We start from the raw sequence: 25161 nt of genomic DNA, 5'->3' as shown, positions 1-25161 counted from the left end.
TACACTGTATATAATACTTATTCTGACAGAACGAGTAACAGAGTGGGAAAGGAAGACTTCTAAATCTGTTAAATTGAACAATAACAGCACAATATCTACCAAACATATTTGTAGACACTGTGCCTTTTAAGACATAAATATGCTCGAGTGATTGCAAATAAACAAAGCATCTTTGTGAATACTTGTGCCCCTTCCACACAGTATGTTGCTAGAATCAACAATATGTGAATAATATGCTACGTAGTAATTTATGTAACAGTACATGGATGGCTGAAGACTTTGTAAAGGTAACTTAGTGCAAATACTTACACAGTCATCTGTGGCATCTTTGACAGCAGTTATGGTAAATACCATCATTAAAGGCACAATGGTAGTAAACCAAGACAAGGAGGATATTTCTGGGATCAGCTACAAGATAAAGTTCTATTAAATACTTTTAAACAAATTTTAGTGAAATTTCAGTAACAATATTTCAAAGTAACTAATAATTTTCATAAAAAATAGTGCTGAAGTAAAGAAAATCTGTCACATTGTCATATTATTAATACATTCTGAGGGTAAAATTGCAGCAAATGGAATATTGCAGACAAAAGGGGGTGAGCTGGGAGAAAAAGAAGAAGAACTTGAGAGAACTATGGGGAGAAGAGTAGATGTGGGAGAGCAAGAATAAGAATGGATAGCATGATGAAAGAAAAATGGGGAGAGAAAAAGAGAAACAGAGAAAATGAAGCAAAAATAGAAATCAAGGAAACAAACAATGAGAACAGAGATGAATAACTCACACTGACTTCAGTGGGAGGTATTCATAACCTATGAGAGGAGAATAGGGCCCAAGTAAAGCAAAAGGCCATGAAACAATACAAAGTGTAAGAAGACAGAGTGTGAACTAAATAACAGTGAGAAAAAACCCAAAATACATTTTGCCAGGTATATGGAACCTTAAAGAATGCAACACAAGGGAGAACACTCCGAAAGAGGAAAAACTCCAAAAAGTGAGACAAGGTGAGTGAGGTAATATATTTTATTGGACCAACTTCTATTGGTGAGGGAGACAAGCTTTCAAGCTACATAGAGCTCTTCTTCAGAGGCTTCTTCTTAAAAGGTCCCAGACCTCAAGAACTGTGTGGCTCGACAGCTTGTCTCTTTCACCAATAGAAGTTGGTCCAATAAAAGATATTACCTCATCCACCTTGTCTCTCTTAAATCCTGAGACCAACATGGCTATAACACCAATGCATACAAAAAGTGAGACAGAACAGAGAAAAGGGATGGCGAACAAATGAGAGCCACAAACAGAGAATGAGAGATCAGAAAAATGTTTATTAAAAAGCAGGAGAGATTTTTATTTTATTGAGATTTTTAAAAAATATTCTGTGCCAAACCTGTACATTTGACTAGAGTTTCATTTAAATATAAATGCAAAATTCAGATTTATTCAGGTCCAGATTTCAAGTCTCCCAAAAGTCTGGATTTGGGATTCCATTATAGAGAGACTGTAATCATGAAGTACTGATTGGGGATGTGGATTTTAATTTAGACAAGAATTGTTTTCTATATCACCTCACATACTCTAGGCATCCTACAGGGATGATCATTAGGGCTGGTTTACTTATCCAATTAACTTAAGTTTAAAAAGGAACAAGCAAACCAGTTTGGGTAAAATAAGAACTAACCTGGGCCTTCACCCATACCTCAAACTGCATCTAATCATTTGAGGAAATGCCCTATCAAAGAAGTCTGGTGCTGCTGCTCCTTCTCTGCTTCACCACATGTCCCCAATAGGCCCTCTTTCTCCCCCTTGTCATGTCCATTCAATATTATCTTGGAAACACTCATAATAGAGTTAATCCGAAAGTCATTTTAGGCTATTCGATAGTTGTCGCTCAACAGCTACATTTTAATACCCATGAAATCTGATCAACCTAGAATAATTGTATTCATTTGTTTGGTATTGTAAGTGGCCATTGCATTGCTATTAACACACATAATTGGGTCTCTTTGTTAAGAGAAGAGAATAGTATCAAAATTACACTTCGGAGAAAAAAGAAAGTTCTACATCACCTGTAAAATCAGAAGGAAAAGGAAATAAGCGTTTGCAGCCCTCTGGAACTGTTCAAATAAATTAACTGGCAAGAAAGTAAGAATGTTGTATTTAGACGTTTTGATGCGATTGTTCTGAAAAAATAAGAGAAAGATGTAAAGCATGTTAGTACCAGCATAGAAAAATCTAAGCTTATAAAAAAATCTACTTCAAGTTTGGAACACTCAGCAGTACTGATACTTAAAATCAGAAAGTCATCTTGTAGCATCTCAGTTTTATTCCTTAATTAGTTTTGTTTCTTCCTTTGTTCAATTATTCCTTAAATTGTTGATTATAATTATCACTTAAATTATTGGTAATAGAAGTTCTAATTTTCAACAATGTTTTAAATCAAGATATAAAATCTTTAGGCAATAAATGGGAGCTTCCAGATTCCTTATCTCTAAACTCTTATTTAGGGCGGGTAAGAAAAGTGCACACACACTAGGAGAAAGGATGGATTCAGGAAGGGTTATAGACACATACACTCCATATTCAGGAGCAATACCTAATTGTGCAGGGTTGGGAGGGGGGTCGGGAAGGGGATTCCAATAAGGGTTTCATGCATTTCCCAGCAGATGTCACTGCAAGACAGAAGCACAGAGGAGGCAGACATTAAGCTATGCTAAGAGTAAAATGCAACACAACCCAATAGCAAATTGCACACGCACACACATTTGCTTGATTCTTTTATTTTAATTCTCTAAAATGCACAACCCCATTCAACACAACCTACATTTAGTTTGGCTGCTATGAAAGCCTGGAATTTCTTTTTGGGAGGGCTGCAAGACCCACAAAAAGAACATATTTCACTTCTGAAGTGGACCTTGTGATTCTGGTTATCCTATTAGCCTACTATGTATTGCCCTCACTTCTGCTGTTTTACTACAACAAATTTTTTCCTTGGTGACAACTGTGATTACTTTTACAATAATATGAATACAAATAAAACTTAATCATTCATTAATATATATCTAATTGTAACTTATACAGCATGGTATAATACAATACATATGAAAGCATGTACCAGAGTATATTGTTCTTTCAATAGCTAGCAAACTAATATCATGGGGTAAATTAGTTTAGTCTGTATCAGCTGTTATTGTGCAACTCAGAATATCACCTCAGAGAGGTCTGTCTTTTTAAGATTTGTAACTAATCCAAAAGTTTGCTAGTAACCAAAAGGAAAATGCTTTGTAAGGAATATTTATAATTTGCTGATGGTACAATGTCTGTTATAGCCAAGACAAAAATGAAAGTTCATCTGAAAGTTGTACTGCTCCAATCATTTCCCCAAAGGGTCCATTTTAGTGTCCAAATATACATCCTCCATGTCATTAGTATGCAAAGCAGTAAGTTGTGCAAGAATGGCCAGAGAAAACCCATAAATGCTGTTACAACTCTGAATGAGGTCCACCAGTGGACACTCACTAGATTGTTGTATTTGGATCAAACCTCAGGGTTCCATATGCTCTTGGCCTTCTGGGTCTGAGCAGAGTCTAGGCCAGGGGTGGGCAAACCTACAGCCCGCGAGCCAGATGTGGCCTGCGAGCCATTTTAAGCCGACCCACGAGCTCCCACTGGGGAGCAGGGTCTGAGGCTTGCCCCGCTCTGGCGCTCCAGCCACGGCGCAGAGTCAGGGGCCACACCACACAGCTCCCAGAAGCTGCAGCATGGCCCTGCTCCGGTTCCTATGCGCTCCAATGGCCCCCTCCGGCATGCCAATAGGAGTTGCAGGGGAGGTGCCTGCCGACGGGGCAGCATGCAGAGCCACCTGGCTGCGCCTCCGCATTGGAGCCGGAGAAGGGACATGCTGCTCCTTCTGGGAGCCACTTGAGGTAAGCGCCCCTGGGAGCCTGCAGCCCTGAGCCTCTCCTCATGCCTCAACCCCCTGCCCCAGCCCTGATCCCCCTCCTGCCCTGCAAACCCCTCGATCCCAGCCTGGAGCACCCTCCTGTACCCCAAACCTCTCATCCCCAGCCCCACTCCAGAGCCCGCACCCCCAGCCGGAGCCTGCGCCCCTTCCCGCATCCTTGATTCCCCTCCTACCCTCCAAACCCCTCGGTCCCAGCCCAGAGTACCTTCCTACACCCCAAACTCCTCATCTCCAGCCCCACCCCAGAGCCTGCACCCCACAGTCGGAGCCCCCTCCCATACCCTGAGCTCCTCATTTCTGGCCTCACGCCAGAGCCTGCACCCCCAGCCAGAGCCCTCACCTCCTCCTGCACCCAACCCTAATTTTGTGAGCATTCATGGCCTGCCAAACAATTTATATTCCCAGATGTGACCCTCGGGCCAAAAAGTTTGCCCACCCCGGTCTAGGCACTGGCTCTGGGTTTCTAGGCACATTCTCACGGTAAAGATCCTTTGTCCAGGACCCCTTCTGAGATATAGGGCTCTGCAGTCCTAAGCCTAGGAAAACTAGTGTCAGCTCTCCCAAGCCTCCCCAGTAGCTCTTGCTACTTATAAGCACCCAGAGTTCCACCAATGCTGTGGACCTTTCAGATTACTGTTTCCCCTTCAGGGTCTACATGATAGTGAAAGCAAGTAACACAGATACTTTATAAAGGAATTTCTGAACCAATCACACTTTACTCATGGACAAAGCACAAAAGATATACAGATCTATAGAAAACAAAAAAAACCTGCACTCAAAAGCCTCCCTCCAGTATCCTCACCATTTCAAGAACCCTCAGGTTTTGGTCAGCCCTTCCACAGCCCTGCGTCCCAGGACCATCCTTTCTTCCTGCATAGCCTTGCAATCTGGTCTCCTCTCTCTTTAAAATGGCAGGTAAGAAACCCTTCCTTTTATAAGTTTCCAGTCCCCAAGTTTCCAGTCCATTCCCATTGGCTTCAAGTCCCTCATCAGCTAATCCATTACTTAGTTACAAGCCCACCTGGAAGAACTGGTTCATCAGGTGGCAACTAGCTCATTGTCCTAGAATGCTTCCATTTGAATTGGAGATCCTCCAGGTTAACAAACCTTGATTGCTTTCCATTGTTAGCCCTCTGACAACACCTCCAGGAATCCCAGTTCAGTATGGAGATTAAAAGACAATGGGGAAGATACTGTGCAGTTTTACAATCAAAATGGCATTCATGAAACAAAATTGGAGTTTACAGTTTGATATAGATACATACAGACATACATTAGATGCTATCCTGAATCACTGAGTGGATACTGTAGGCTAAAATCTGGCTGCCACATGAATACAATGAAACCCACAAACAGAGGAGGAATATGGGGCAGAAGTTCTACATGCAGAGATACTGGCTCCCCCCAAAAAATCCATGCAGAAAACACGTGACAAGAACCAAAAGGGTGTTTTCCTGGCAGAGCTACATTAGTGTGCTTATGGTTCCTGACCCATGCAGATTCTTCTTTCTTTTAGGAGAACTTATCTGCTGTGTCAATAGTTTGGGAGCCTACAATCACAAGGAGCCACTGATGGTCAGACTATGGACACAATGTACTGATGCTTCTGCAGCTTCAATGTGCGTCTATTTTGCGGGCATTTTTTCAGATAGCCAGCAGATGGCCATATATTTGGTATACGAATACTTATCTATTATTGCTTTCAATATACACCTCTACCCCGATATAACGCTGTCCTCGGGAGCCAAAAAATCTTGCCGCGTTATAGGTGAAACCGCGTTATATTGAACTTGCTTTGATCAGAAGGAGTGCACAGCCCCCCCGCCCACTTCCCGGAGCACTATTTAGTAATTTCTCTTCTTGATGTATGTACTCAACCATTTTGCAGACCTCTTAAAGACACTCCCCCCAGTTTTTACAATGTGATTCTACTCTGAAAAGCAAGTCTGTAAAAATGATACTTAATTACTTTGCTGCCTGTACGTTTTCAGCTCTTTTTACGTTAGTGATAAACACAGGAGGTGGGGCGTACTATTTTTAATTCCTTTTATAAATGCAGAGGCAGTACAGCTATGGGACAAAGAATTTGGTATTTATTCTGGCTCAAGCATCATCAACAGAATTGTTAATTAAATTCCAACTAAATGAGGTCTTTGCACTGGTCTTCAGTGCAGAGGATGTGAGGGAGATTGCCACACCTGAGCCATTCTTTTAGATGACAAATCTGATGAACTATCCCAGATTGAGGTATCAGTAGAGGAGGTTCTGGAACAAATGATAAATTAAGCAGTAATAAGTCACCAGTACCAGATGGTATTCACCCAAAAGTTCTAAAGGAACTCAAATATGAAATTTCAGAGCTACTAACTGTGGTAAATAACCTTTCACTTAAATCAGCTTCTATATCAGATGACTGGATGACAGTTAATGTAACACCAATTTTTAAAAGAGGCTCCAGAGGCGATCCTGGCTATTACAAATCAGTAATCCTAACTTCAGAACCCACTAAATTGATTGAAACTATAGTAAAGAACAGAATTATAAGACACCTAGAGAAACACAATATGTTGGGGAAGAGTCAACTCGCCTTTTGTAAAGGGAAATCTTTCCTCATCAATCTATTAAAATTCCCTGAGGGCATCAACAAGCACATGGACACAGTGATCCAGTTGATATAGTGTACTTGGACCTTCAGAAAGCCTTTGACAAGGTCCCACATCAAAGACTCTTAAGCAAACTAAGCAATCATGGGATAAGAGGAAAGGTACTCTCATGGGTCAGTTACTGGTTAAAAGACAGTAAACAGTAAGAATAAATGGTCTTTTTCACAATGGAGAGAGGGAAATAACAGGGTCCCCCAACGATCTGTACTGGCACCTGTGCTGTTCAACATATTCATAAATTATCTGGAAAAGGGGGTGAACAGGGAGAGGCGACATTTGCAAATTATACAAAATTACTGAAGATCGTTAAGTCCAAAACTGACTGCGAAGAGTTACAAAGGGATCTCACAAAACTGGGTGAAGGGGCAACAAAATGGCAGATGAAATTCAGTGTTGATAAGTGCAAAGTAATGCACATTGAAAAACTTAATCCCAACTATAGATACAAAATGAAGGGGTCCAAATTAGCTGTTAACACTCAAGAAAAGATTTTGGAGTCATCATGACGACTTCTCTGAAAACATCTGCTCAACGTGCAGTAGCAGTCAAAAAAGCTAACAGAATGTTAGGAACCACTAGAAAAAGGATAGATAATAAAACAGAAAAATATCATGATGACATTATATAAATCAATGACTGTCTCCTGCAATCACCTTGCAGTCTGTTATATCTTTTATTTCCTGTCAGGAAGCAAGAAAGTAGTCAGTCAATCTGGCTTCTAGTCTTTCTACTCTTGTAAGTAATAAGATAGTCGTCTCTTTTCGTAAAAAATGTGTTGGAAACTATTAGGTCACGAGCTTGTGCCAGTTGCACTATACTTTCTCCTTTATCATTTAAAGTTCCATAGCCCTGGCCACCACGTACGCTACTATATCCACGCATGTCTCTTCCAACATTCCTATTTAAATTGACACCAATAACGATTTCATTTTCTAGAATTTGATGAAGAGCTGTGTCTAACATTTCCCAGAAACTTGCCTTCTCTTCCTTACCACAGCCAGACTGGGGCACATGTGTGCTAACTATGTTTAACAAGCCACAGTAGCAAAATATGTTTAGCAAGCTGTGGTAATACAAAGAATAAATAATATGTTAACTAGTAAGGGATAGTGTGTTAAGAGCACAGACAAGTTATTCTAGTCCAGGGGTCGGCAACGTTCGGCACACGGCTCACCAGGGTAAGCACCCTGGCGGGCCGGGCCAGTTTTATTTACCTGCTGACGCGGCAGGTTCGGCCGATGGCGGCACCCACTGGCCGCGGTTCGCCGTCCCGGGCCAATGGGGGCGGCGAGAAGCGGCGCGGGCAAGCGATGTGCTGGCCGCGGCTTCTCGCCGCCCCCATTGGCCCGGGACGGCGAACCGCGGCCAGTGGGGGCCGCAATCGGCCGAACCTGCCGCGTCAGCAGGTAAATAAAACTGGCCCGGCCCGCCAGGTTGCTTACCCTGGCGAGCCGTGTGTCGAACGTTGCCGACCCCTGTTCTAGTCCATCTCATGATATTAACTGATTATCTTAAAAGCACACAGTCAAGATAAAACAAAAGTATTCTTACCTGTAGTAAGTAATAATACCTTGATTTAGAGATTATTGGAAAATGTCACCACGTAGCAGAAGAATATTTTAATGTCTTGATTTCGTTTGTTTTATAACCAGATCTACTTAGATTATTCAAACTAGAAAAATATTCTTCAGCTCTAAGGGCATTAATTCAATCAACTAGAACAGTCACTTTCAGTCTTTTGGAACTACGGAGAACACTGTCTCTCTCGTCTCAGGAGTCTAATTTCCTACCCATAATTTACACAGGGAAACATGGTTTATAAATATTTTCTAGCCACATTTTCATTACAAAAATTTTGTTAGCAAGTGTTGTTAGTCTTGCACAATTCTCTGAGCACTGCTTCATTGAATTATCATTCCTGGTTTCTAACTGTAATTGCGGTGAACGTAAATGATCTTCGAACTGAAATTTATCTACAAAGCTCTGATTTTGAAGAATTCCTTGGGGAACAAATTAAATTTCCCTTTGAGATTAATTTAGTTACTGTGTGGTTTATTTCCTCCAAGACACTCTAAACAGCATACGTTGTACAAGAACTTTCCCATACTAGCAAGCAATTTTTTCTTTCAAGAATGACATAGCTGGAGAGGAAGATGAGAAGCCCTGTATCAATGTATTCACAAAACAATTGATATATATACATATGTAATAAAGGACATAAAGCATCAACCTCCTAGTGTCTAAAAAGAAATGTATTCTTACTGTATTACCTATACCTACAAAACAGATGGGGAACATTTAGAGCCAAATTCAGACCTGGTCTAAATGGGTTCAACTCCACTGACTTCAGAAGCGTTTCACCTGCTTTCACCATGTCTGACTTTGGATTCACAGGGCATAATTCAGCTAAAGCTATCAAACAACTATTTGCCATTAGCAGAATTTTATTTAACAAATGGCATCCCTACTTGCTAATTAGCTCTGGTCTACACTACGAGTTTAGGTCGAATTTAGCAGCGTTAAAATAATTTTTAAAAAATTAGATCGATTTAACCCTGCACCCGTTCACACGACAAAGCCATTTTTGTCGGGTTAAATGGCTCTTAAAATGGATTTCTGTACTCATCCCTGACGAGGGGATTAACGCTGAAATCGACCCTGCTGGGTCTAATTTGGGGTAGTGTGGACGCAACTCGATGGTATTGGCCTCTGGGAGCTATCCCAGAGTGCTCCATTGTGACTGCTTTGGACAGCACTCTCAACTCAGATGCACTGGCCAGGTAGACAGGAAAAGCCCTGTGAACTTTTGAATTTCATTTCCTGTTTGGCCACTGTGGCAAGCTGATCAGCACAGGTGACCATGCAGAGCTCATCAGCAAAGATGACCATGGAGTCCCAGAATCGCAAAAGAGCTCCAGCATGGACCGAACGGGAGGTACTGGATCTGATCGCTGTATGGGGAGACGAATCAGTGCTATCAGAACTCCATTCTAAAAGACAAAATGCCAAAACATTTGAAAAAAATCTCCAACAGCATGAAGGACAGAGGCTATAACAGGGACCCGCAGCAGTGCCGCGTGAAACTTAAGGAGCTGAGGCAAGCCTACCAAAAAACCAGAGAGGCAAACGGCTGCTCCGGGTCAGAGCCCCAGACATGCCGCTTCTATGAGGAACTGCAGGCCATTCTAGGGGGTGCCCCTACAACTACCCTAGCCCTGTGCGTGGACTCCGTCAATGGATTCTCACGCAACAGGGGACGAGGAAGATGATGAGAAGGAGGAGGTTGAAAATAGCACAAAGCAAGCAAGCGGAGAAACTGTTTTCCCCGACAGCCAGGAACTGTTTTACACCCTGGATCTAGTACCCTCCCAACCCACCGAAGGCAGGCTCTCAGACCTAGAAGGGACCTCTGGTGAGTGTACCTTTGTAAATATTGTACATGGTTTAAAAGCAAGTGTGTTTAATGATTAATTTGCCCTGAAGACTTGGGATGCACTCGCGAACAGTACAGCTACTGGAAAATTCTGTTAATGTGTATGGGGCTAGAGCATAAATCCTCCAGGGACATCTCAATGAAGCAATCCTGGATGTACTCCCAAAGCCTTTGCAAAAGGTTTCTGGGGAGGGCAGCCTTATTCTGTCCTCCATTACCACGCCAGGCCAGTAGCACGTAGTCTGGAATCATTGCATAACAAAGCATGGCAGCGTATGGTCCCAGTGTTTGCTGGTATTCAAGCAACATCTGTTCTTTATCTCTCTGTGTTATCCTCAGGAGAGTGATATCATTCATGGTCACCTGGTTGAAATAGGGGAATTTTATTAAGGGGATATTCAGAGGTGGTCATTCCTGCTGGGCTGTTTGCCTGTGGCTGAACAGAAATCATCCCCGCTGTGCGCCACGCAGTGGGGGGGGGGGGGTGAAGCGATCATCCCAGAGAATAGGGTGGGGTGGAGGGGTTTAGTTGGGTTTGTGCTGCATGTTAACCCGAAAACCGCAGCCCCCCCTTTTAAATGGCCAACCCAACGCGTGCTTGGTATAGGACATGAGGGCGCTGCTGTTTGAAACCATTCCCACATGTTATGAAGGTAAAAGAAGCCAAAAGACTGTGGCTTACCATGTCTGCCTGCAAGCCGAATTCTGTTGCCCACGAGCCCTGCGTGTGTGATTTCTCACACCAAATCGGCAGGCCCTCAATATAAGAGGCAAAATGTGACCTTGTAAATAAAGCACACATGCTATGTAATGTTAATAGCTTGGTTCACCGTGAAAGAGTCTACCCATTGTCTCTAAAATGTGTCTTTTTAAATACTACTCTCCCTTTTTTTCCTCCCGCAGCTGCAAATGTTTCACCGCTCCCAGTATTATCTCCAACCCAGAGGCTAGTGAAGATTAGAAGGCAAAAAAAATGCACTTGCGATGAAATGTTCTCTGAGCTCATGCAGTCCTCCCACACTGAAAGAACCCAGCAGACTGCGTGGAGGCAGACAATGTCAGACTGCAGGAAAGCACAAAATGAACCCAAGGACGGGTGGCAGGAGCAAGAGGAAAGGTGGCAGGATCAAGATGATAGGTGGTGTCAGCGTGATGAAAGGAGGCAGGAAGCAATGCTCAGGCTACTGGAGGATCAAACTGATATTCTCCGGCATATTGCTGAGGTGCAGGACAGGCAGCAGGAGCAGAGACCGCCATTGCAGTCCCTGTGTAACCAAGCGCCCTCCTCCCCAAGTTCCATAGCCTCCTCATCCAGATGCCCAAGAACGCAGTGGGGGGGGGGGCCTCTGGGTACCCAAACACTCCACCCCAGAGGACTGCCCAAGCAACAGAAAACTGGCATTCAATAAATAAGTTTTGAAGTGCAGTGTGGCCTTGTCCTTCCCTCCTCCACTACCCTACCCGGTGCTTCCCTTCTCCACCACCCCTCCCAGGCTACCTTGGCAGTTATCCCCCCATTTGTGTGACGAATTAATAAAGAAAGCATGAATTTGAAACAGCAATGGTGATCAAAGTGGGGAGGGGAGGGCGTTTGGCTTACAGGGAAGTAGAGTGAACCAAGGGGGCGGGTTTTCATCAAGCAGAAACAAACAGAACTTTCACACTGTAGCCTGGCCAGTCATGAAACTAGTTTTCAAAGCTTCTCTGATGCGCAGCGCGCCCTGCTGCGCTTTTCTAACTGCCCTGGTGTCTGGCTGCGCATAATCAGTGGCCAGGCGATTTGCCTCAACCTCCCACCCCGCCATAAACGTCTCCCCCTTACTCTCACAGATATTGTGGAGCACACAGCAAGCAGTAATAACAATGGGAATATTGGTTTCGCTGAGGTCTAACCGAGTCAGTAAACTGCACCAGAGTGCTTTTAAATGTCCAAAGGCACATTCTACCACCATTCGGCACTTGCTCAGCCTATAGTTGAACAGCTTCTGACTACTGTCCAGGCTTCATGAGCCATGGCATTAAGGGGTAAGCTGAGTCCCCAAAGATTACTACAGGCATTTCAACATCCCCAATGGTTATTTTCTGGTCTGGAAAGTAAGTCCCTTTCTGCAGCTCATCATAGAAGCAGGATGTCTGGGGCTCTGATCCAGAGCAGCTGCTTGCCTCTCTTGTTCTTTGGTAGACTTGCCTGATATTCCAGGCAGGACTGAATCGCCATTAGACGAAACTTAAAAGAAGGGAATGACCTGGAGTCACACACATTTATGTCCAGGCACCCCCAACCGACCTCACCGAGGCCGGCCAGGAGCACCAATGTCTGCCCAGGAGCCCCTGACCGACCTCATTAAGGCCGTCCAGGAGGAACCAGGAGACAGCAGCAGACGGTACAATACGGCTGCTAACCATCTTCACTAACTTGCAACGGCAAGGAGCTGCTGCTGTGTAGCACTGCAGTACCACGTCTGTAAGCAGCACCCAGGAGATGTACAGTGACAGTGAGCAGAGCAATCGACTATATCAAATCGATTTCTAAAAAAAAATCAACTTATGTTAAATCGACCTAAGTTCGTAATGTAGACATACCCTTAGTCACTTTCAAACTGTAATGATAACTTCCAATTACAGGAGAGACTGTGGCTCACAAGTGTCACCCTGGGGGAGCTCTGGGAGGGATTATGCCTCAGGAGACACCATGGTTCCTCCAGGCTACCTAGGAATCAAGGGACTGTTTAAGCTGCACCACTCTTTGGATGGTGCAGCAAACTCCCCCCTGCATCACCTGGACAGTTCCATAGGTTGAAACAGAGACGGCAGGACCATGTCCCAACCCCTCTGCTATTTGCTGCTTTCTTTGGACTGACTTGCACTGCAGGGGCCCTAGAAGTGAATTTTCTCCACGACTAAGGACTGTTAGAGGCCTAGCCCTTCCATGGAGGGGAGAGAGAAAAGGATGAGTCTGCATTATAGTCCTTCTGCTTTCCCCATCATCCAGACACACCCTGGCCTTAATATCTTTATAGCAGTATGCCTGTGACAGTGCTGCCTGTGGGAGCCAGCTGAGGTCATTCAATCAGGGTGAACTGCAAACAAAACAGAGCAGACAAACCCCAAACGCTGGTGGATATTCCAGTATTTAGATTTACCATGCCAGCACAAATCTTCCAGGGCTTTTTTGTTAAGACCCTCATATGCTCTTTGCTCATCCATTGCAACTGCTCTTTAACCAACCAAACTCTCAATACCAAATTTCAAATGTGGATAGCGTGGGGTTCTGACCCAAAGCTTAATGGACCTGGTTCTGTGGATCCTTGCACGACTCCGCCACTGTGATGGTGCTGCCCGTGGGAGCCAGCTGAGGTCACTCAATCAGGGTGAACTGCAAACAAAACAGGGCAGACAAACCCCAAAAGCTGGTGGATATTCCAATACTTAGGTTTACCAAACCAGCACAAAACAGCTTCTATAGTACCTCACTGGTTACTCAGAAGTTCAAACAACACAGTTCCCTTAAAGTACCCAGCCTCAGGCCTCCATCCAGACACACCTGTCAGATATAATGATGATTACTGAAAATCTTATCTCATCATATAAAAGAAAAGGTTCTTCCAATCCCAAAGGATCAGCCACATACCCAGGTCCAATTATAACTTAGATCTTACCCAAAAAACACACTTATAGCCAATTCTTATTAACTAACCTAAAATTTATTAAAGAAAAAAAGAGAGAGTGTTGGTTAAAAGATTAATATATATACAGACTTGAATTCAATTCTTGAGGTTTAGATACATAGCAGAGGTGAGCTTGTAGTTGCAAAAAGTCCTTTTAGATATAGTCCATAGGTTATAGTCCAATGTCCATATTCAGGGTGGTTCCAGTCAATGACTGGGGATCTCAATCCTTATGGCTTAAGGTTTCCCCCGTCTTGAAACCCAAAGCAGATCTGAGATGCAGAAGGATCGCGTCCCAAGGTTTTTATACATTTCTAGCAGCCTTTTGGCCTGAGAAAACAATAGGCTCAACTTTCCTTCTTCTAAACATCATGACAATTAGCACAGGATAATTTATCCATTAAACAGTTCAGATACAGGTTACCACAACCTTCAAAGAGACATACAGAGAATAATACTATTTCACTCAAGTATCATCATAACTGTTAATATTCCTTCTTTGATCTTCAAATTAAAGCTATAGCAATAGACAGGACTTCTTTGCTTACATCACAAGACCTGAGCAAACACTTACCCTTCTACCTCTAACAATACAGACTTACATTTACCTATTTACTATTCATTTACCTATCTTCCTAACCAGTCTCTACAGGTCAGACCGTGAGTTACTTAATTCTTTCTGGCCCTGTCACCTTCCACTGAGATATTATATTACACTCATAACATCACAATGCCCAACACTTTTTACCTATGTGTTTGTTAACCCTTAATTTTTTCCTCCCAAATGTTCTAACTTTTATTCCCCAGATAGTATCTAACTCTCACTCCCATCTCTCAGAGAGATTGAAATACATCAGTAGGCTAACCTAGTCCAAGTAACATTGCAAAACAAATTATTGAGATGAGAAAAGAATTGAGGATCATAAACCAAAAGGTGACTTGCGGCTTACAAATATTTAACTGTTAGTCAGGGATCCCACAAAGATTTACGCACATGCTTACTGTGACTCTAAGCACCCCTGTATTTACACCCTACCTACTACTGTAATAATCTTTGTACAAAATTTGCCTTGTGAGGTATCAATTGAAAACTAACAACTCTCTGATCATTAATATTCTTGTGTGATGTATGGATATAAGCTGGAGTCATGACTAAACTATGTTTAAGCCAGGCGTATCAGGGGATGTTGGTAAACAGGTCTGCCCTAGACAAAGAAATGTGCCCGATCATCAGGCAGAGATAATTAAGGTATATTTACATATAAGCAGTAAACAGGGCCATCAAACCAACAAAGGGTGGGGGGAAATTGCCAGAAGCAGAACAATTTGCATTTTAGCAAACACCAGCGGGGGAAGAAAGAGCATGGAGCTTCCTTCACCACCAGACTCCATGTCACCTTACTCACAGCTTGAATAAACTTTACTTTGAGTGATGACACTCAGAAGAAACCATTTCAAAGGTTTACTGGTCTATAAAGACAGGGGGCCGAACCTCAAGTGTAAGCAATTGAATCAATAGATTTTATACAACATTACTGTATTAAAAAAGTGTATAGAGTGAGGTCTTTTCTGAAAGCAAATGACACTCATTTGATTAATATAATTGTGAAATGTATATATTAACACTATATGAGAGAATATGGATACTTAATGATATTATACTTTAAAGTCTGTGGCCAAACAGGGACTCCCTCCCAGTCAGCAAAGAAGGCATCCACCGGTCTCCTATGTAAATTAAGCATGGTGGAAACAAAACAATGGAAACCCCATGTATATACAAGGTGATAGGATGCCCACAGGAAGGGAAGAACAGCATGAAATCATCCTGCCTCTTGAAACAAAGTCATTGAACTTTGGAAGTTACAAGCAAGGACAGAAGCCAACTTCTTAATCCATCACTAAACAGATATCAGAGACCAGACCTCTTGCAAGCTGAGAAAGAAGGGTGCTTCAACCAAGGAGAGCTTGAAGTCTCTGGAAACTGAATATAGCTGAGAGACCTGCTTAAGCAATCTCTTTCACCTAAGAAGACAAAGGAACCAGCACTTTTGGGCTTCTGGAGAAGATTCTGACTGAGGAGGGGGTCAGACACCATCTTGCTGGAAGACTGTGGATGAGAAAAGCCATCTTGAACAAAGCCTGTCCCTTGACAGATTAAGTTTTAGACTTTTAGATGCATATTTTCACTTTTATTTGCTTGAGACCCTTTCTAATATTCCTTTTACTTGGCATCACTTAACCTATGTCCTGTTAATAAATTTGTTTTATTTTTACTATAAACCTACTCAATGCTGTGTTTGCAGAAAGGGTGTATTTAGCCAGTTAAGTTAATAAGCTGTGATGTGCTTTGGTCTCTTTAAAGGAACAAATGAACCTTGTTATTTCTCTGAACAGTCCAAGAGAGGGCTGGACATTGCAGAGCACATGGTTTGGGGAAAATTCAGGACTGGAAATATGTTGGGGCTGCAGACAGGCTGCTGGGGTCAGAGTTGCTGAACCAGGGCTGGCTGCATCACACGTAGACACTCAGCATGATCTGCATGCTTGTTTGATGACTGTGAGCATCTCAGGCTGGGAGTAACAGTACCAAGTCTTGTGAGATGCTCAGGATTGCAGGTAAGAGGTGACAACTCCTCACTGGTCTGAACTGCACTCTAAACCCCATGAAATTTACCCTATGAGTAGACCCAATGACTTAAAAGGAATTACTCACAGTGTGAAAAATTAAGCACAAGTTTAAGTTTTTGCAATATAGGGGACTTCTATTGTAAACACTCTCATACCCTTTTGGCTCTACTAAATCCCCTCATATTTGGATAAATTCTACAGCTGGTATTTTCAAATGAGCATAAGGGAATTAGGTGTCCAAATCCAATTGACTTTTAATGGAATTTGAGTGCCTAACTCCCTTAAGCACATACTAGCTAAGAGCTCTAAAAAGGGTGCATTTCTCAATACAATCCTGCCTAGTTACTCCAATGAAAAAGTTGACTAACCTAGTATCAAAGTATATTTAGAATGTTTGCGTAATGGCATATGCCATGAACCAAAGTTTTACTGGAATTAACCCATCACTCTTTCATCTAGACAGGAACTGGTGCTCTATAGAATATAAAGCTGGGGTGGGCAGGTGTGGGGATGCATCCTTGCCAGGCAACTTAGAGCTCATGTAAATTCAAGGTATTTTCATTCCTGCTCACCTAGAGCAGCTAAGTCATCTTCTATAGGTCTTTAAATATTAAGAGATCCATTTTAGCCTTTGTTCTCAGAGTCTTCTCTTTCCAAATTCATGCTTGTTTTCTCACACTGAAGCTAGGAACTGACATCAAATGTCTTTGGTATTATTTAACATACACATGCACACCAAAGCTACTCTCAAAAGCCTATAAAGAACAAATAGCCTTTTCTTCAAAATAATACTAATTGTTTTTTTAAACTGCATATCCAATGTCCAGCTAGAAGAACAGGCAGCAGGGAGCTCACTATAAACATCTCATCCAAAGAACAGCAGCAAACTCTACCATCATACATGACTGTGTAAATCCTTAAGCCTTTGACCTTCAGACTCAAAGGAAAGCATGCTACCAACTGAACCAGTTTGGCACTTGATACACAGGCACATAATTAAGCAATAACTGATATCTGGTTGTCCCTCTGTGGCAGATATAATAGCAGGAAACCTAATAATAAACTAAAAATATTAAATTGGCTGGTGCAAAATGTTACTATGTATAATAAAATAGTGCAAGTTAACAAAGCAAAAGTCTCTATTTTATGGCATAGGAAGGGGAATTTTTCCTTTATGTTACAAAGGAGAGATGCGAACACAAGCTGTGATTACTTTGAATGGCCACCACAGAGGGAAATAATGAGAACAAAAATAATGAGACCATGTTATTTTTCATCACTATGTATAGTACCTCTGCAGTGGGGAGAAACAGATCATTGTGGGGAGGAAAAGAGAAGGCCATTTTTTGTAATGTAATTTTATTATTTGGTGACTCATTGTGAAGCAAGTAGTTTCACAATGAGAAGTAAGTTGGGGCTACCAAGTTACTTAATACTGAAGTAATATTACAAAGTATTACATAGTTTTTAATACTTAGCAACACTAATATCCGATATCAGCTACATACAGAGCCAAACTAACATACTCATATTATTCATTTTCCAATGAGCAAAGAAATTTGAAACTGGTCTTTTATACTTGAAGGGACTTTTGGCTTGTCCACACTTAAAACACTACAGCTACAGCACTGCAACTGTACCACTGTAGCGCTTCAGTGTAGACACACTACAGCAATGGGAGGGGTTGTCCCATTGGCATAGTTAATCCACCTCCCCAAGAGACAGTAGTTAAATCAATATTATTACAAAGCAAATGGTGGTAGCAAAGAAGGGAAAAGATTACAAAATCTGCTGTGCACTGAAAGCATATAGGTATGCGTGTTTTATTCCAATGAAAACAAGAATTTGGGTTATTTAAACATTCTCAGGCAGTGTTATAAACCCAACAACAACATATTGTGACAGTGTATGGGAATTTATATAGTAAAACTGACTAGCTGAAACAAGAATGGAATGCGCAGTCTCTTTTCAATGTCCAAAAAAAAAAAGAAAAAAGAGATTTTATTTATTTGAATTTTTGCAAACAACAATAAAAGAGTACCCATCCAGTACTCTGGTATCTTTAACAAGCTTTGTAACATACACTAATAAATGTACATAATGAGATCAGGAAGTAAACTTTCATATCTCTGTGGCTAACACCTTAGTGTTCAAACTGAAATAATGTTGAAAATTCAAATTACTTTTCACCATATGAAAAGTGTTTTCAGACATGATTTATATGCTGACACCATGCCTTTAAACATTCTGCAATGAATATACCATGATAAGCTAATTCGACTGAAGTAAATCACTACTAGCAAGGGACTCAGATAATTAGTGTCATAGACTCACTATTCATCAAGAATGAGCCCTAAGATCTCATATTATTTTAAGAACCCTAATGATAACACCAAGGAAAGCTGATCGTGTTATACGTGCACAGGATAACTCACAGCTCCAGAGTGAACACAATGCTGTAAGTCCCATAAGGGGCACTCATGTCTTAATTAAACTGTGATGGTGTTGCCTGAGCAATATACAGTTCCTGAATGGCACCAGAGCCCTAAGGGAGAATCATGATTTCGTATACCTTCCAGGATTCCCCGTTATCTGTAATTTTAGACCTTTTCATTTATAAGCAAGTAGCGGCATTGTGCATAAAGAACATAAGTATAACTGGAATTTTTGCATGTGCATGCAAGACAGAATTGTTTAAAAGTGCATTAAAATGGCAACTTCTTACTCAATAGATCAACTTCCTGTATGTATTCAGGACAATATCTGGGATAAAATAAATTCATACTAATTTTACCTTCTGCCAGCCCTACAGCATCAATACAGTTCAACAAGAGAGATAGCTGGATTCTATCAGCTCATGTATCATCAACAGAAATCTTAACTAAGTTCCAACTCCAATGGTGTTGTCCAGGTGCAAGTGAGGGCAGAATGTGGCCTGTAAACTTTTACAGTATATGACCATGTACAAGTCATTAAAGAATAAAGCTAAACTCTCAGATCCCAGGTTGCACGGGGAGGGCTGACTGTTAAATCCTCTATTATCTTGTAAACTAAGCATATCTGATCCACAAATTATTGAGAGGCAGAGCAAACATAGAAATGTATTATGCCATTTTTGCAGTGAGTTTTCAGAGCAGAAGACCACTTTACACCATTAGTTTACAGTAGTATTACCACTCTCAGTATTACTGGGGGATAGGTATTACCAGCTTTTCTTTTTAGATTTGAAAAGAAAGAAATATAATAATGGAATCAGCAAAAGATGTGGGGTGAGGAAAAGTTTTGGAGAGGGAGCTCATGAACGTTGGACTGCTGATTGCAGTTTATTCTATTGAACAAAACACTCCTGCTCCTTTTTTTATATTCTTACCACTTGAGAACATTATTTCACACACAACTAGCATATTCCAAAAAGTGCACAAAGTCACCCAGGTTGTAAAACTTACTTTTGGACATGAGGAATGCATACCCAAAGCCTCTTGTGAAATTATTCACCCTTGTAGCAGATTCCTCCAGACCCAATTCCCTCTCATGCCGACAAATCTAAAAACTAATTTATGCTCCCCAAGCTGGTTTATGGGCAGGGAGGCTGCATTTGCCAGTTGATTTTCCAGTCAGACACTATCCTAATATCAGGATTCGGTCTTTAGGAAGTTTTTAGTTGCTCTGGGGTCCATTTCTGCAACACCATCCCCATTGTTCCAATGAATAGACCAGAAACATGGGCTCTCCTGCAAATTAGACGAAGAGGCAGATCCATCCCCCTGAATAACTAATTCCTTACTCTCCTGCATAGGTGCTGGGGGGCCTTGGTAGTATCTTGTATGCCAGGCACACAAGTTACTGCAAGTCCTCTGCCATTTCAGGTGGGATTTCTTCTTTCCCTCTTCTTTTTGCTCTTAGCTGTGCCTGGCCAACTCAGATAGATGGCTAGCACCAAACTGCATGCTGAGGGCTCATTTCATAACTCAGACTGTTTTCTGGGATAAGTTCTGCAGCACAGTCAGAGTTGGGCCACCCAAGTTAGCTGTTAGTAAACCCCCTTTCTGTCCCTCATCCTAGTCACTCATTTGAGCTATAATGTTGAATTGAGCAAAATAAGTGCCCCTGGGAGTTTTTTTCTCAAAGATATGGGCTTTTGCTGTATCTGAGCTGGGACAGCCAGACCCCTCTCTCTCTCTGGGCCTCTGCTGTTTACAAATGGGGTAGAAAACTGTTGTAAATGTCTGGTCTTATCCAAGTTCTCTGGCTGGTTCAATTCCTCATTCAGGCGGCTGCCTTCCACTGTGGTCTGACCCTTTGATTTCCTTCTGGAGTTGATTTTCAGCTCCTTAAGTCCTTTCTGCAACTCATCTTGGTTAGCAAGTTCCAGATTGCCTAAAGCTTGCTTGGTCTCCACTATTTCATGGAAAACCTTCTGGTCTATAGCAGTGAGATTGCTGGTCACCTCATCAATCTGTTTTACCATTCCAGACCAGGAGTTTTGCAGCTAAGCTTCCCAATCTATGCAGATACTTTATAGTTGTTGATCCAGAGATTTCACCTCTGCCTGCAAGTCATCTCCAAGCCCTTTCTGGCAAACCTCCAGCTATACTTTAATTCCTTTTGTGAAGTCTCCAACTCCTCTTTTAGGTCTTGCTTTAAATCACACTGGCCATTTTTGATTTCTACAAGCACCTCCATTTTCAGTTCTCACCTTGAAAACTGAACCCCACTGCTAACATCAATGTTGCCCCTTTTTTGACCCGAGTGGCTAGTCAAAATTTGGGGTCCTAGGGATGGTCCAGTTAGGAGGAGAAATTGGTGGAGTCTGGTATTTTCTCTGATGTAATCTTGTTTGTTTACATGGAATGTACAAACTCTTGCTTCTGCAAATGCAGCAGGAACCAAAACAAAAAGAACCAATTTCTTTGCTTACAGCCCTAAGCCACTTTAGCCAGCACCAAACCCAAAAACTCTCTCTAGCTTCTTCCGGCATCATATACTGTACTCACAGTCTGCTGCTTTGCTTTCTTCCTCCTCAGTCTCTCTCAGCTTTTGTGTTCCCTCACTCACTCACACATCCACTGGGTATTGTGACCATGGGTGGATGTGTAACTCCCTACTCACCTGGTGCTAGTTTCTGAGCAGACTCTGTAAGGGCTTGTTTTAGGTGTGGCCCTTTGAGTGTCTCTTACAACAATCTTAAGCAAAAGGAGCATACACACTGCAGTTTTAATGAGGTTTTAACACTACCTATAACAAGGTTTCACCCAGCTCTTAACACTGCAATGGAAATACATCACACAAGAATGGCTATAGAAGAGAAATTAAATATTGCAATAAGGGGAAAAGGTTCAAAAATATTAATGAAACATATGAATGAAGACTTAGAAACCATTACAGTCAGATATGAGAACATTCACTCTTTAGTTTAATGGAAGTTTGGGGGATTTGCTAAATGGATAATTAAGAACAAACTATTTCATTTGACAGTAGTGTATATCTTGGAGTTGTCTGCTTGGCCAAATGCAAAATGGTTTTGTTAAAATGAGAATACAAATTCAAAATAATGTAATGATAGGCATTCTTCTAATAACATTTTAAAGTTTGGCTAGAGGGGGTTCTGTTTCCCATCTTTTCTTTCTATGCTTTCTGTTTTTTTTTTTTTTTTTATGTTTTATGTTTCTTCCTTGTCCAGAAAACCTTCACAGATATATAATGTGCCAGGTACTCTGACCCTTAAATGTTGAAAATACACTGCCTGACATATGAAGGAGTAATATTCTTAACTATGGGATGTCATTTTGTTCCTGTACAATCCAAGTTCTTAATTCCTGTATAGCGTTAACATTTGTCTGTTTATAGCCTTTGCAGTGGTTCTCAAACTTCTCCAAAATGAAATCTCCCTCCCATCTAACTGGAAAGAGCAGGACAATTGCATTCCCCAAGGTTGAATATATATGTCTATGGGTATATCTTCACTGGCACTGGGAGCAAGCCTCACAGCCTGGATAGAGACTCATGCTAGGGCGGCTCGAGCTAGCACACTAAAAATATCAATGAAGACATTCAACTTGGGCAGATGCTTAGGTTCTCATGCCCATCTGACCCCGCTATGTTTGAGAGCCCAAGCTCCAGTCCAAGCCACAATGTCCATACTGCTATTTTTAGCACATTAGTTCAAGTCCTGCTAGCACAAGTCTATCTACCCAGCCTGGGAGGCTGGCATCTAGCTGCCGCACTGACATACCATTCATTAGAGCATTCACAGGTTCTGCTTAGTACTAAAACACGAAATTTAGGATCTGCTTATTTTGAATGTTCTAAAGGGCATTAATAATAACAACAATGGAAATATTTATGAAAAGTTAAGGGAAAGAGAGAGAAAGCAAAACAGCCAAATGCATTATATTTCAGCCTCTAAAAGTGGAACATCAACTAACTGAACAATATAAAATTGTCATAAGCTTCCTGTGTAAGTGAAAATATATCTCACTACTTGACAATTAATGGAATTATGCAACCAGATTAAAAACCATTGTGGAACAGTTGGAGTTGGTGGTTTTTCCAGGAAGTATTGAAACTATTAATCTTGGTAAATTGATTCTAGTTTGAGTTATAGATTTAATTCTTTTACAGTCAACTGTCTATTAATGAAAATTAGGTTTCTCCTTTCCTATCCTTTCAAGAGACCTACCATACTTACTTTTTTTCATTCTTTGTTTACTTTCTAAGTTTTGTAATTTCTCTGGCTTGATCTGTTCATTTTATGTAATGTTTTGTTGTTCCGGGCCTCTAAGTTCAAGACAGTGTTCTATCTTAAAGGAACACAAAAAAGTCACAATTTTTCATAATATATCCAAATATTTGCTTGGCAATTTGAACCACGGCCTTAAAGTCCATCGTTAAAGAGTCACGTATCAAGACAGTTAGGCTCAAATGCATGTTTAGGCTCAAACTCTATTTATTACACTCTATCTCTTTGTCTAAAAATCTTTGCATATTTCATTTAAAAAACAGTCACCAATCATTGCAGCAGTGAGCGATTTAAAAAGCTATCAAAATTGTACAGGTTCTGGGTATACATTTATGTACATGCACTGTTAGAAATGGAGGACTCCCTGGAAGAGGACATGTATTCACCTGAAATCACCATACCATTTGGCTCCCCACTATCGGATACCTATAAAATTGTGAAATAGGATTTTCCACAGCCTAACGTTTAGATGAGTCCTTTTGTTAGATATGAATGCCTGATTAGTTATCCTAAAATAATTTCTGCAAAACATAAAGCCCTTTCTAATGATAGTAGAATAATCACAGTTCTGTGTTTGGGTTCAAGTTATTCTTTTTTTTTTAATCCAATATACTCAAAATAATTTTTTAAAATGATTGGGGCTGTCTAACAAGTCCCTCGACAGTTTAGACTAATGTATAGGTTTGATATGTGCCTTTGCTTGTAAATTACTGTTCATTTGAAGGAGGGCTGCAAGGTAAACCACTGAGAAAAGATGAAAGTAAAACCAACGTAGATTTCTAACATTTCAAGTTTTTTCTAGTTTACCAAATAACTAGAATTGCCAAATGCAGAAAGCATTTCGCACAATACACAGGATAATGCTTGTCTGACTGCTTGCAGGTATTTAGAGCTCAACTGCTTGGAAAGGAATAATTATTACTTACACTGTGAACTGATTTGCATCACTTGATTATATTTTGGAGGGCAGGGAGTTTTTTTCTAAGTGTAGTTATTTGTAATAAATCTCTGACAAACAGTCACTATAGTGATGTCTCAAAACAAACAAATAACAGCTAATAATGAAAAACCTATATCGAAAACAAATTACTGATACTTTCCATGACTAATTCAGACCTGTCATCCTGCTTGTCATTTTTAAAATTAGGTCAGTCAACAATTAATTTTAAATTGCAAACATAACAATGAAAGGAAAGACAAATGCCAGATTGGTAAATCTGGCTATCCTGTTGAAAAATTAAACTTAATTTTTAAAAGTACCAAAGAAACCACAACTTTCCGAAATAAAATCAGGACTGTGCCATCAAACCTGGATTTTTACAATACCATGAGAGAGTTTTTATTTTAATCATTTTCATATCAGCTATTTTCTGAATGAAAAATACTCTAGCATCTGTGAACCTGGATTTCCAAAAAGGAACTGTAGTGTTCCATTATGTCATTTACTTCAAATGCAGAAGAGTCAGGACAGGATTTCAAAACTTTAACACAATATATTACTATAAAGGACAATAGGGAGAAGGTGGGCTAAACATTATGGTCGATGATCTATTAGGAAAAAAACAAGGACAAATAAATGTACCAATTTAATAACTATGCCCTCAAAAAAAAAATCTTTGTTGTGTAGTAGTGACACTCTACAATCAAAAGAGGTTGCTACAATGACATGTATTTATAGTTATCAATATATTATTTCAGAAACACTAAGCTGAGGAAGCTACAGTCCATGGGGAGGATAGGAAATAATTTATTGCATATGTGAAGATTAGAGGAGTCTGAGAGTTACAACACGTATGTATGCGTACATTGAATACTCTCTCTCTTGGGAATGATAAGCTCTCCTCCTCCTATAAAAGTGAAAATATTCCTATACACTATGAATGCCCCAGTGGATGGCAGTGCACAGAAGTCAATCAGTGCTGAGTGACGGGGTTAATGTTTCACTCTTCACAGGAGTCCACTGGGTTCTATGAGATGTTACTCGTAGCAGGCTCATGTTTTTAGATTAAATCCATGTGTGTAATGTAAGTAGGTCAACTCTTCCTCAGGTGATATTGATATGAATACTTGTTAC

At 41.0% G+C, this 25161-nt stretch overlaps 1 protein-coding gene across 1 annotated transcript in view; it reads right to left on the bottom strand.

Annotated features, from left to right (window-relative positions):
* ATP8B4 (ATPase phospholipid transporting 8B4 (putative)) overlaps window positions 1–25161 on the bottom strand; it is a 170594-nt gene that overhangs the window by 130551 nt on the left and 14882 nt on the right. Inside the window, 2 exon segments of the mRNA XM_054043060.1 lie at window positions 310–408; window positions 2062–2175. Of these exon segments, the coding sequence (XP_053899035.1) occupies window positions 310–408; window positions 2062–2175 (213 nt within the window).

This window comes from Malaclemys terrapin, chromosome 10 (genome assembly GCF_027887155.1).
Source record: "Malaclemys terrapin pileata isolate rMalTer1 chromosome 10, rMalTer1.hap1, whole genome shotgun sequence".
Classification (NCBI taxonomy): Eukaryota; Metazoa; Chordata; order Testudines; family Emydidae; genus Malaclemys; species Malaclemys terrapin.
The sequence above is the reverse complement of the archived record's forward strand: the minus strand, read 5'-3'. Positions and strand labels throughout refer to the sequence as shown.